We start from the raw sequence: 13468 nt of genomic DNA on the forward strand, positions 1-13468 counted from the left end.
CATGGCGCTCCTCCAACCACAACCATCACATCACTCTTGCGTTCGGGTCTTAAAGAGACACGGAGTCCTCGGCAGCGGTCTGTCACCTGGATACGGACTCATACCTGGCTGTTTACGCCACCGCAGCATTATTTACCAACAAAAAAGGGAATGCATGATGATTAATAACAACAAGGCAAGGCAGCAGAGCAGGGCGCATATACACAGAGATGAGTGTGTTTACCGGGTCAAAAATACGGTGTGCTTTTCATTTCATCATTTTATGTAGGGCCACGCGCGTAATCAGTACATTACGTCGCCTAATTAACTTACCTACCTTACTGGAATATCGACTTCATAATAAGCAAGTATTCTATTGCTCTCTCAAAAGGGAGGCTTGTCAGGTCACCCCTGCCAGCTAACCAGTCAGTCAAGTCAGCTTCACTTTTTTTGTATTGACCAAGCAATAACATATGCCATATTAGTAGTAACAGTATTGTATATTATATTTGGTACATATCACGATGATGGTAATCATCTGTGATTATCAGTATGAGTTTATAATAATCATGTTGTACCCATGACTAACTGGTTACTTAGCCTGAGTTACACCCGTAAGAATCAATGCCTTACTGCTGTACAAAGGAGTACGTCAGTGTTTATACCTTTTTTGCCCGTCGACCAAACACCTTAGGTAAATAAACTATTATATACAGTATAATCAGACACAATGTGTGTGTATGCATGTGTGAGTAGTGGCTCGGATGGACACGTGTGGCCTGACGTTCCATTTCCTGCAGAATCGACCCCTTAAGTTTGTCCTGCAGAGGCCACCGTAGCAGCAAGTCAGTAGTAGTTGCCGGTTGTAGCGGTTTCAGCTGTTAGCCCGGAAACGAGTCGTTTGTTGATTCTTGTGTTCCCATGCCATGGCGGTGCTCCTTGGTGTTTTGTGCGGACTTTGTCTCGTAATCGCGCTCTTCGCTGTGCGGCTCCTCGCTGTGTTGCGGAGCGGGCCGCGGTGCAGACCTGGGGCGAAGGGCTCGGTCAGCGTGCTTGCTGTTGCCGGATCAGGTGAGGGCAGCGGCGATTGTGGTGCTGAGTGAGTCCTTCTCAACACAAGTCAAATGGCTCATTGATAGAGACGACTGATGTTTTAATCTCTGCGCTTTCTCGTCAGTGTGGTTTAAAACTAGTTATGGGCATGATCTTCCAGGCGCATAACTTCTATATTGTAACGACTCGCGTTACTGCTGTTTGGATCGAAGATTTGCTTCTTGTGCAGTTGTATTATGGGTAAATTGTAAATAGAGTTTACAACCACTGGGCGCACTTCTAAGGGAAATGATGGGGTGACGCGTTTCCCAGTGTGTTGCGCGAGAACCTCGGTTGGGGCGCTAAGCAGGCTGGGAAGGATGGTTTGAAGTGCACGTCTTGGAGGAAACGGGGTGATCGGATTGAGAGCATTATTTTCCTGGTGTTGGTGTTCCAATAAAATTTAAAAATAAGCGCTGCCTCATCTGTTTTCGCCCCATTCGAACCCACGGCGCTGCGCGCCAGAATGTATTGTGTGTACCTTGTAAATACCGTTACCTTATTGTCTGGACGACGATTTAGAGAGCTTACAATGTTCGATCCGTTTACAGCTTGGTGCAAGTAATGTTAGAGAAGAGTTTGTCCCATTATACGTTTTTTTTGCAGATACGTCGCTCCGTCTTTACGAAAACCTGTCGCTGTAACATATAACTGGTTACATATGACATATTCATTTAGCTGAGCTTCTCTCACTGTGACTTACAGTGTTAAGGTACTTTCAGCTGGGTATGTTTTTTTTTACTGCAGTATTTTAGGGTAAGTAGCTTGCTAAAGGGTAGTACAGCTGGTGGTGGGGCTCGAACCTGGAACCTTGGGGTCAGGAGCTCAAACCACTATGCCACCAGCTGGTTCTTTTGCTGACTATGACAAGATGCCTGTTCTCACCTCCTGCTTCTCCTCCTTTCAGTTTGCTACAAAACCATAATATACATACAGCTTCCAAACTACATTTTCCCACTTTTAAAGTCTCATAAAATGTTTTAAAGCCCTTTAAGTATTTGTGGGGTTTTTTGCTACAGACTCGTAACAAAAGTCAGCACCACAGGGAGTAAATTTGCAACGCTTCCTCCCCATTACTAACTTTTTCTATTATTTCCTAGGGGGGGAAAAACAGCCAGGGATGGGACTTGAACCTGCAACGTTTAGGTTAAAAGTCCAAATCCTGAACGGTTACCTCACTTGTTCTGCGATGATAACATATTGAGCTTGATTTTCACAGTCCTGTTTCCCGCACAGGAGGCCACACTACAGAGATCCTGCGTTTGATGGAAAGTCTCTCGGCGTCCTACAGCCCCCGGCACTACGTCATAGCTGACACAGACCACATGAGTGAAGACAAGATCTGCACGCTGGAAGCTGCGAAAAATACATCAGACCTGCAGAAAAATGTACGTTCATTTCCAATGATTCGTGTCCACCTCATAAAATATTATCTTACTGAGCAACTGGTGAAACAAATGCAGTTTGTGGGTTTTTTTTTTTAATTTATTGATTATTATATGCATGTATTATGTCATAGATAAAACTTTAAACCTGTAAGAGTAATACAGATCTAATGTTCACAAGCACACTCTTCTACACCAAAAACTGATCATTGCTCCCTGGCTTATGGCTACTGAGTATCAGGTGTGTAAATTGTAATCATTTATTCATTTTAAGATTGATTTTTTAAGTTTAATATTTCATACAAGAATAATGACCATCCCCATTGGGTTCATGTACTTTGAAACAGAACTGTAACACTGATGAGAAACCCCTCACCTGGTCTGTGTCACAATCAACTAACAACCTTTTCAAGTAATGAACCAATTCTTGCTCCCAGTTAAGTTTACAAGTCAGGGAGCAGCTGAATATATTGTGAACTGATTTTGAGGTTCTCAGGTTTCCTATGATCACTGCTTTTTTGATAAAAAAAGAATCTTGCGCAGAGTCATCAAAGCCTCCGAGTTTATCGGGTTAAAGGGGAGGAAAAGGCATGCATGTCACATTTCTGCAGGAGATAGTGATTCAAACCCCGATCCTCCACATCACAGGTAGTGACACTAACGGTGTCAGCGGTAGGTGGGTACTTCTAGGGTCACTACACTGTCCCTCCCAAGAGGAGGTCCCAGACATGTGCACCTTGGCCTTAGATCACATTGGTCCGAGGTGCCCGCTTTGCAACTGCCCACGCTGCAACCACCCATTGTGCCCATATTGTGGCTCAGCTGCAATGCCACATCTCCCCAGCAGGTGGAGCGATAGACTAATATTAGTCTGACCATAATGGGAAATTTACTAGTCTTTGTGGTTTCTCTGTTATTGCCATTTCTTAATTAGCTGATGGGTTTTATCCAAGGCTGTTTATAATATTTCAACCATTTATACCTCTGGCTATTTTTAGTGGAACACATCAGAGAAAACAAGCAACAATTGTCAGATCACAATTCCGTGTCCGTAACCACAACTTTCGCTGATGTAAATTTAAGTGGACTTCTGTCTGCGGTATTCAGATGCTAATAACTAAGCACTCACAATTTTAGATTAACTAATTATTGATAACCAAGTTTCTTTGTGAGATGAATTACTTCCCCCCCCCCCCCCGTTTCCAGTTCACCATTCACCATATTCCGAGGAGCCGTGAGGTTCGGCAGGCCTGGAGCTCATCGGTGTTGAGTACTGCCAATGCCCTCCTCTATTCTGTGCCTCTGGTCTTCAGACTTCGACCTGACATGGTAAGTCTTGTAATTAGTTCTGTGATAAATTCTTCAATTTCTGCCCGGTACTGACCAAAGCAGCAGTTTTTAAACAAACCGTCTTTCTTACGCTTACTAAAAATATATCTGTGTTAAATTATTTATAATTGTATTAATTATTTAGGCTTATGAGTGCAGCAGATGGATCCTGCGAGAACAGATATTTTTTCCGCTCTCTTGAAAATACTTCAGAAAGTATTGGCGTAGGTTGCAGCTGCAGAGGAAAAGCACATTCTGTCAAATTCAGACTTCTGCTGCTATTTATGTACAATAATGGTACAGGTTCCATTGTGATTGGTACCTGAAATAATATTTACTTAATGTTCATAGAAATTGTGTTTATGCATCCAAATGACACCATGAATGATCTGAGTTAGAAATCTACACTTTCATTGGTTACAAAATAAAATATTTTTTGAGAAAGTATGACTAGGTAATATAGTACTATGTATGAATTTTGCATATACTTGGATTTTCTCTGAAAACCAAAGGTTTTATTTATCACATTTTGGGTTTTCACCATTTTTCAGCAGTCTCAACAATTTTAAAATTTGGCAAATTTAATCAGACTTTTTGTAGTATATTTCTTTATTTTTCAGTACTTGTGTAGTAAGATTTTAAAGTACACTTCATTACGGAATTTTGCAGAACAGATTGAGTTCTAAGTTATTACAGTCAGAGGTGCAGTTACACATTGACTTTATGTAAGTGTTGTAATCTGTGATGAGATTTTATGATCATCTGTGAAATAACAGAATTTTTTTGGGAGTACTAACTAATCTTGGGTTATTGCTTGTGTTCAACTGGGATTCTGAGAAAGCCGCTTAGTGGAAATGTTGAAGCATCTTTCAGCAAGAATGAACAGAGGAACAGGGCCTCTCTTTCCCTGTGGAGGCGGAGTGGAAAAAGGCCTCGTTCGTAGGATACGGCAGGGCTTGGTTTGGCTTGGGTCGGGTTTCTGGGGGTCTCTGGTGCTGGTCTTCTTGGCAGCCAGTGACCGATTAGAAGTAGAGAGAAGTGTGACATGGCTCTGCCATCATCATGATCACCCCCACTCCACAGGAACTGTGTGAGATGAACTCTTTGCCTGCTTTGTTGCCCTCCATCGCCGTTAGTTTTTGTCCTTTGAATATTATTATTCCCATCTTTTCAAAGTTTTCCAAAATTTATTGATCACAATGGAGTGTCAAGTCTTGTCAGCATTTCAGTATCTTATTAAAATGGTTTTTAAAATTGGCACTTTTCTGGGAAAAATTTCATAATACAGTAATTGAATTTTTTAAGTGTAGAAATGATGCTGTTATAAATACAAGTGTGATATTCATCTGTGTTATGAATGTACAGTCTCTCTGGGCACTGGGTAGTTTTTTTTTTCTTCTTCTTGAGAGTATGCAAGGTTCTTTCTGTTGATGTAATGCACTCGTATTTTTCTCTGAGATGTATGTTGCTTTGGAGAAAAGTGTCTGCTAAATGAATAAATGTAAATGTAGGCTTACTGGAATGGGTTATACATAACCATTCAATAAACCTTCAGCAAAAGGAATGCTATGTCCTCCTCTGTTTTCTTGATAAACCCTAACCTTTATTACTTTTTTCTTGAAACTAGGGAACATAGACTCACTTTTACTTGGCAAGGGATTGCATTTTAATTCTATAGTCTACACCCAAAGTTGCCTCAATAAATATGTTAATGACCAAAGTGTTTAATTTTCTTGAAAAATTAACTGTGATTTCTATGATGGCTTACAGAAATTCTGCAGTATATGGACGCCCTTCTGGAACTTATTAGGTAATGCTGCGTGATCATACTCATAAACTAGGGCAGATTTTTGACCGTCTTCCTTGTTTTATGTATGTGGAAGTATTTGCAGTGTCGCAAGATAACTTTTTTTTTGTCTCTGTTCTGTGACCCAATGCTGTTCATAAAACAGAAAATGTAAAATATGGTTTAAGTCCTTTTATGCTGGAATTTGAGGTAATTTTTCAAAAGTAATATTGAATGAACAGTTTTTAAATTTACATAGTCATTCTGCAGTTTTTTTTAATGTTAAATTTTTGATAGCGAACTACTTAGCACTCCATATTTGAAAATACCCTTAAGTTTAGTTATTATTGCTAGTAAAATACTTATGGAAAAATTATCATTCTCAAGAAATAGTTTCTCTAAAATTGAGTATTTTTTCTGGTTTTTAGTGGTTTGAGCTGTTGCCTTGCGGTCAAAAGACCCAAGTTTGATTGGCGCTCCTGTAGTATGTTATTGTAGAAACCTAAACCTAACATTGTAAGTTGCCTTGGAGAAAAGCATGGGCTGAATGTACAAATAATACTGACACCCTTTTTGCCCTTTGGTCCTTCAGCATGAGCACAGCACACTTTTTAGTCCTTTTTTAACTGAGCGTGGCAGTGAGGAGGCTGGGGAAAGCAGCAGGGGCATTCTGGGTTGAAATGAGCAGGAACCGCGACTCGGTCGCCTGCTGGGGAAACTCACAGTCTCGGACGTGCGTTGGCCATAAAAGGATATGCGTGAGCTCACGGTGCACACCCCCTCTCGCTCCGGGACATCCCGGTCATGTTGCACAGTCCAGATAGCCTTGAGTCAGGGCAGGTCTTGGTGGAAAGGCACTGCCAAAGCAGAGGAATCTCAGCAAGGGAAGCCACAACATCAGTCTTCTTCCTTTAGGAGTGTCACTGGGAATTACCACAATAGCACAGGTTTACCTATATTCCTTCCCAAGTAGGCTACAGGCTACATCGTCTTTTTTTCAGTACTCTAAATTAAGTATTCTTTTCAGGTGGCTGTATTTATAGCTTTCCCTCCTTACCTAACAATGCCTTCTTCTGTTTAACTTCTTAATAAGGCAAGCAGCAGATACGTGTTCTGAAGACAGACATCCGTTTTCAAGGTTTACTACGAAGACCGAGTGATTTTAAAAGTGGCCGAATATGATTTTAACAATAGTGTCAAGTGCATCTTTGTGGTATGTCTATCTGCAGTTGACTGTCTCTACTTTCTTTTTCAGTTTTTCCACTGTTTTGCACAAAATGGATTCTAAGGACAGGTTTAGAAAATAATTCTTTGTGTGTCAACGTCAATTAAATTTTCAGGTTTTGTTCTGTTGTTGGCAGTGCCACGAAGATTTGAATTGTACAGATCTGCAGAAAAAAAGTTTAGTGGAGTCACATGATGAAACTACCAGGCAGTTACATTGAGTATGAGAATAATGAATTTAGCAGTTTTCAGCATTAACATATGACTGGTAAATAATGCTCTCCATATTAGCTTGTTGTGCTCTTTGCCCCTGACCTTGTTAAGTACAGAAAGGAATGGATACTCCGTTGTCCAACTTGTCTTTGAAAAAACACTGAACATCGGTGTTTCCCTTTGTACCAAACTTTTCTTCTATCATGGTTGTGTTTTATAGTTTCCTTTGGTTCCTCGCAATTTATTTTTTTAACATGGTAATGTAATTTCAGTGCCTGTGCATTTCATGGAGTTTTATTCTGTTTCTAACAATAAAAGCTGTTTATCAATTCTGAGAGATGATCAGCCATCTGTAAAAACAAGTCCTTGGCCTCTTAGCCCCCATAAAGTGAACCGTAATGTCATAAACGATAGAAAAGTTGCATTCGCAGACATCGACGTAAAACCAGCTGTGCAGAACGATGATATATCAAAGTCATGTCCACGTAACACATTTAGTCTGGCTGGAAGAAGCATGTTATGGCTCAAACTGCAAAACTCAGTGAGGCAATATTTCTTCTACTGAGGTTCAGGTCAGCAGTCACTGGGTTCTTGTGTTTACTTTTTAATCACGTACACAGTTTATGCTGCAGGTGGCGTAGTGGTTAGGACCGTTACCTTCCGGTTTGACACTACTAGTTTTAATCTCTCCTCCTGCTCTAGGACCCTTGACTAAAGTATTTCATTTTTATTTAAAGGACACAATAAAAATTACACAGCTATGTAAATGGCTAAATAATTGGTAGTAGCTTAGTATACAAATGTAACATTTTAAGTCAGTTTGGAGAAAATAAACATCTAAAAGACAATATCAAAAGAAGAGACAGTAGGACAATATCAAAAGGGGGGGGAAATCAAATCAGTTCAGAAATGAATCCACATTGCCGAATACAGGCCAGTTGTCTGTTAGCTCGTCTAGCAGAGTTATCGTTATACGCATTTTTGCACATAAGTCAGGTAGACAAATACTGTCATTTGTTTTCGGGAGACTGCCACAGTTGGTTTCAGGATATTATGTAATTTGGTTCTGATCACTCGGTTGTTCACGATCTCTCACATGCTGCCGTTCAGACGCGGAACATCTGTCGTCCTGTGATTCAGGCTGTCTGCAGCCTCCCGCTGTGAATCAGGAAACGGCCGCACTCCAGGTGATGAAGCGTGTGATACAGAGCACGGATGAAACAAACCTGTCCTCTGAACATATTGTGTCCTCATAGGTGGCGTCGCTGCGCCTGTTGGGTATTGCTCAACTCGCAGCTCCCACGTCTCCAAACCGCTTCTGGAATTTCTCCTATGATCAGAATCGTCCTTTTCCTCCTCACGGTTTCTCCCCTGAGCTAAAAGCAAATACATTTTCCAAAACCTGCTGCAGGTTGTGAAATAAATCAAGCGGACACCTCTCTGGTAACCCGTGATTTGCGACTCGCCCGTTTGCTTAGAACGGCGTTTATACATTTGCACTTTTCTTGGCACCTTAAACGTTTCTCTTTTTGTTGCGTGCGTTCAGTTAAGACTGCTGGAAGGAAGTAAAACCTGTAGAAAAAAACAAAAGCGTGTGTTGGAGTCCAAGACACTAACAGGAAAAGAATGTAAAAAGCGCTCTGGCCAAGTTCACGAATATATCTCTGCTGAAGGAAGGTTTTCCATAAATACTACTTGTGGAAGTAGTAATCTAATGCAATACACAGTCCAAAATCCCTCCCCGGTTACAATTTTTTTTGCAGATGCTGTTGTCATGTGGTCTGTGCTGTTGTCTGTTCCTGCCATGATCCATGAGTTATTTTTGATATATTCATTTTAAGGCTGTCCGTATTCATTTAGGATGTCAATCTGTAGAAAATTAGAAATTATTCAAAGAAAAATAAATGTTCTTCACTTTATTGAAAGTGATAGGTGTGTTGTGCCTGTCAGATGGATTATTAACTGACATTTGTTCCATATTTCATAGGCATTTGTCGATTTTCTTTATCAGCATAACGAAAGCATATGCCAAGTTGGCCGTGAGCCATGTTGTTGAGTTACTTAAGCAGAACAGATGTTCCTGTTGTATTGTTCCTCTTATACTGTATTTGGTTTGAAAGCTACACCTGTTTTAGTAACAAAATTTTGAAGCTGTTTGAACTTAGTTCTGCTTGGACATTGAATGTATCTGCTGTCTGCTTAAACTTTTCATAGTAAGGACAAAACCTTGACACTGCAGTGACCTCAGCCCAAAATTAGACCATCACATTCACAAGAACAACAGACATCTTGTTTTTGTGGAGTGTGCCTCGTCAACTTGTACGGTCCGGCCATTTTATTTCACAAGTTCATTGTAAGGAATATTAATTAAATTAGGTATAAGATTTTGCGGGGGGAAAAGGATACTTTTTCTTACTTTGTCATGCAGTAGTCCATTAACAGATGCTGATATATCCTCTAGCACTGTACAGCACTTGATATTGCCCAGTGTGCTCCTACATCTTATATTATGAACCATTTAACATGCTTTTCCACATAAATTTTACAGTTCTGTATGTAAAGTGACCACTTATGATGTGCTTGTACAAAAATGAATTGCTTCAACAAATATATTTTGCAGCCTGTTTTATGCCCTTTATACCCTTTGTACCCTTTTGTTGTGTGGCACATGTGAGGAGGGGGTGAATTTCCCATTTTCTGCACAGCGTTCCTCATCTTTATTTAACGCTGTCAGGACAAAGTGCGTTTGTTTCCCAACAGTGAATGAGGCCATCCTCTCCAATGCAATAGGAGTTATCTGTTCTCCTCAGATGTGTACTGGTTCCCGTCCCTGAATCTGACCCGACCCTCCTCGTCTCTCCAGGTGCTGTGCAACGGCCCAGGGACGTGCGTCCCACTGTGTGTGGCGGCGTTGTTCCTCGGGCTCCTAGGGCTGAAGAAGGTACTGATTGTCTATGTGGAGAGCATCTGCCGAGTGGAGACCCTCTCTCTGTCCGGGAAGATCCTCTACTATTTGTCTGACTACTTCTTCGTGCAGTGGTCGACCCTAAAGGACAAATACCCCGGGTCAATCTATATGGGGAGAATAGTATGACCCCGAGCGGCAGGAATAAATTTGTAGTTTTTATTTCTTTCCTTGCCAAGGAATGAACTACTGTGACCAGACAGATGTCCTGTTTTTGATTGAAAGCATTTCTCTAGAAATAATGCTTCTCCCTTCAACAGTAAAGTATTGATATCAGAAACTGAGCAGTTACATGTTGCAATAATTGTTGAACAATCTGTGCTCAAAGAAAGAAAAGTTACTCAAAAGGCATTTTGTGTAAAATTACAGTATTGGGAATTACGTAAGAACCTCTAGAAAGATGTCGTATCACTTGCCTTTTTTGCTGTATTTTAAAACTGCAGGGTGGACATCCTTGTTGAAGCCACATTTGGCTGCTTCTGTGTGAGTAGCAGGAGGTGTGGTGGTTAGAGCTTTCACCTTGTAATGTGAAGGTTTTTGATTGAATCCCCAACTCCTGCTGTTGTACCCTTGATAGGGATACTTACCCAGAATCAACGCAGGAAGAATAATGTGCTGTATAAATGGGTAAGTCATTGTCAAGTTATCTAATGCTTGCAAAAAGATTATTATTTTTATTATTATTATATAGTACTATTCTGTTGCAGCATACGGTATTTCTAATCATCACATAATTTTACTGAAGTAGCCAGCATTCAGTGAGAAACCACCAGTTGTAGGCTCAAGAACTGAAACACATTCACTGCAGCAGTTCCCCATGTTTGTCATTACAGGATGAGGATTTTTGCCAAGGATTTCCATTGTGTAAGGCTTCCTGTCTGTGGACACTGCAGTCCCTTGATAGTTGTGCTAAAAAGAAAGGAAATGCATAGAATTAAATGCATAGAATTGTTCTGTTAGTAAGGAAAAGCACAATATTTTGCACAGACTGGTTATTTTTAGACTCTCTATCTTAAACTCAGTTTAAACCATAAACATGATGTGTCTTATTTGGTCGAGGTTATGTACTGTAGGCAAAGATTTAAAACTTGGTGCTGGGTGGTATGATGTAATATTTCCTTCATTGCCCAGTTTAATGATGTCTTTCAGTTTTTCTTTTGTTACTCTTGGCAAAATATCTCCATATAACCCCAGCTGCAGAGCAGCACAAAAATGTAAGGAACAAAGAGGAAAGAATGAAATCCTCTGCAGATTTGTAGCTTCAAAGACAGTACCCATGGTACCAGTACTGTGCTTTTGGCATATCTGATACTTACTGCTCTTAAGTGCAAGTCAAACATGTTAATGCTGAGTTAAACACTTTGCTGGTGCTTCTCCCACACTGTTTGGAGAGCTGTGATTGTGCCCAGTGGCACATACAGATGTTACTTTATGAGCCAGTGCTGTAACATTTCTGCATCATGGGGTATGTGCTCATTTTTAAACCCGTGACCCAAGTCCATGAGGTTCAGCTCAAGAGAGAAATAGATTGTAGGCATGGTGGAAATGTTGCGTCAGTGGGAATGACATGACGAGCTGCAGAGTACGTGGATGTGGTCCAAAACGGAAGGGAAAGCCATTTAACAAGTGTGTTGTATGCACAGATCTCACTGAAAGTCTAATAAAAGCTTAGCTCTTAGTCTGCAGAGTCTTAGAATATGTTACTACTTAGAGAAAAGCCAGAGCATTGTTTCTGCTTTGTTGACAAATGTGTTTTTATCTGCTTCAAGTTGGCCCGTTGCAAATCTGACAGCCAAGATGGACAGAAGAAAACCTCATCAAAGTCCAAAATCCTAAGTGAGGAAATAATGCTATAACACCGAGTGACGGAATATTAATTGTTTTTGAACTTCATACAGAAGGTTCTGTTTTCTGTTACTTTGCAGTAATTGTAGCTATCATGAGGATTTAAAAAAAAAAATCACTGCTTGTTTCATCTTTAAAATCATAAAATTCATGTAAAAATGACAAATCATTTACTGTATAATGAAAGTGAATTGCTTGTCAACCTTGCATTTATTGTTGAATGTTACATCTGTAGACACGTGTGTGTGTTTCAAAGGCAAGAAAAATGTTTTTGTTTATTAAGCCTGTGGAAATGTGAAAGAAATTAAAAAATACTTTCCATGGTATTCACTGATGGATTTAGAAGACATAGTGCAGGAAATATTTTCCCTTTTTTAATCGCTGGTGACCAGAACCAGGAAATCATAAAACCCCAAGCAGTTGCCATTCATGGAAACTTTACAGTTGACTTCAGCTGTGGTGAACTGTAGAAAACGTGGACATTTTTTTATACAATATTTAGATAACACTGGATACTGAATGGTGTATGATGACACTTTACATACAAGTGTCTTTTCAGTGTCTGCAAGAAAAACCGTCCGGTCATCCATCTCTCGTCGTCAACCGCTTGTCTCGAGCGGGGTCAGGGCGAGCCGGAGCCTCACCCGGCAACACGGGACGCAAGGCCGAAGGGGGAGGGGACACACCCAGGGCGGGACGCCAGTCCGTCACAAGGCACCCCAAGCAGGAATCGAATCGCAGACGCAGTACGCAGCAGGCACGAGCTGAATCCACCACAGCACCATGTCCTCTCTAAGAAAAACCATTAGACCATTATGTTCTGGCTTTTATTATGTAATGGGAATTGACACACTTTCTGCTGAAATATAATTGTTCATCATGTGATAGCTATTATTAACAGAAATGCCCACAGCAGATTTATGGAAGATTTAATGTCACTGATTTAACTTCATGCAGAAGTAAAACACCAACTGACAAGGGAGACACAAGCTACTCTAGTACTAACAGAACCTACCAAAATACCAATAAAGACCACAGTGGTTAAGGCCATCGCCATTCAGTCAAGGGGCTCCACTTTCAAACTCCATATATGCTCTAGTATCCTGGATGAAGGTAGTTACTCTGAAATGACACATCTTGCAGTGTAAAGGGGCAAATCATTGTAAAATTATCTAACACTATACCCTCTGTCTCACCCCCTGTGCTTCTGGGATAGACTCCAGACTGCTTAGGACCCTGCATGATTGGGCAAGCAGTTTGTGAAAATGAAAATAGATGTATTATTATTATTACTGCTGGTGTATGATCCATATTGTAGTATTTAACCCAACGCACACAGTTCGTGGTATTTAAGGTGATGGTTGAACTTTTCAAATGGTATACTATGAGTCATGACATACCTTTCTGTGTCTTCGGTCTCGCTGAAACTGATTCTGACGTCTGAAAATCGTAATTTTCCACTGTCTTCCTCTCAGCGGTTTTAATACATAATGTTTTATATAATGTTTTTATATTATCATTATATTTGGAAGTTAAAAAAAAACACTATTTACAAATACAGTGCGTAATAGCCTAATAGGCAGTGTACTGTACCCGAGAAACATACGTGATGAAAATGAAGGACTCAGGAGTACATCAGTACCCAGTGTA

At 40.5% G+C, this 13468-nt stretch overlaps 1 protein-coding gene across 7 annotated transcripts; it reads left to right on the top strand.

Moving 5' to 3' along the window:
- The first annotated feature begins 381 nt into the window (after positions 1–381).
- alg14 (ALG14 UDP-N-acetylglucosaminyltransferase subunit) lies at positions 382–12478 on the top strand. Of its 7 annotated transcripts, XR_001966212.2 has the most exons (7): positions 382–1050; positions 2308–2459; positions 3663–3785; positions 9872–10456; positions 10551–10600; positions 11743–11809; positions 12378–12478. XR_001966212.2 is itself a non-coding variant. In XM_018754162.2 (4 exons), exons 1-4 carry the CDS (start codon positions 906–908, stop codon positions 10100–10102), a joined length of 651 nt encoding a protein of 216 aa, XP_018609678.2. In that variant the 5' UTR covers positions 382–905; the 3' UTR covers positions 10103–11931. The 7 variants fall into 7 exon arrangements, 2 of the variants coding, with proteins under 2 accessions (XP_018609678.2, XP_018609679.2); XR_001966209.2 differs by having other exon boundaries at positions 9872–10837; XR_001966210.2 differs by having other exon boundaries at positions 9872–10600.
- Positions 12479–13468: the final 990 nt, after the last annotated feature.

The sequence above is a fragment of the Scleropages formosus genome, chromosome 9 (genome assembly GCF_900964775.1).
Source record: "Scleropages formosus chromosome 9, fSclFor1.1, whole genome shotgun sequence".
NCBI lineage: Eukaryota > Metazoa > Chordata > Actinopteri > Osteoglossiformes > Osteoglossidae > Scleropages > Scleropages formosus.

Bases quoted from the DNA above. Each gene is read 5' to 3' on its own strand.
- alg14 (XM_018754162.2), top strand. From the start codon at position 906: ATGGCGGTGCTCCTTGGTGTTTTGTGCGGACTTTGTCTCGTAATCGCG. The intron at 1,051-2,307 runs GTGAGGGCAGCG...TTTCCCGCACAG, and splicing joins GCTTGCTGTTGCCGGATCAG to GAGGCCACACTACAGAGATC. The intron at 3,786-9,871 runs GTAAGTCTTGTA...TCGTCTCTCCAG, and splicing joins TCAGACTTCGACCTGACATG to GTGCTGTGCAACGGCCCAGG.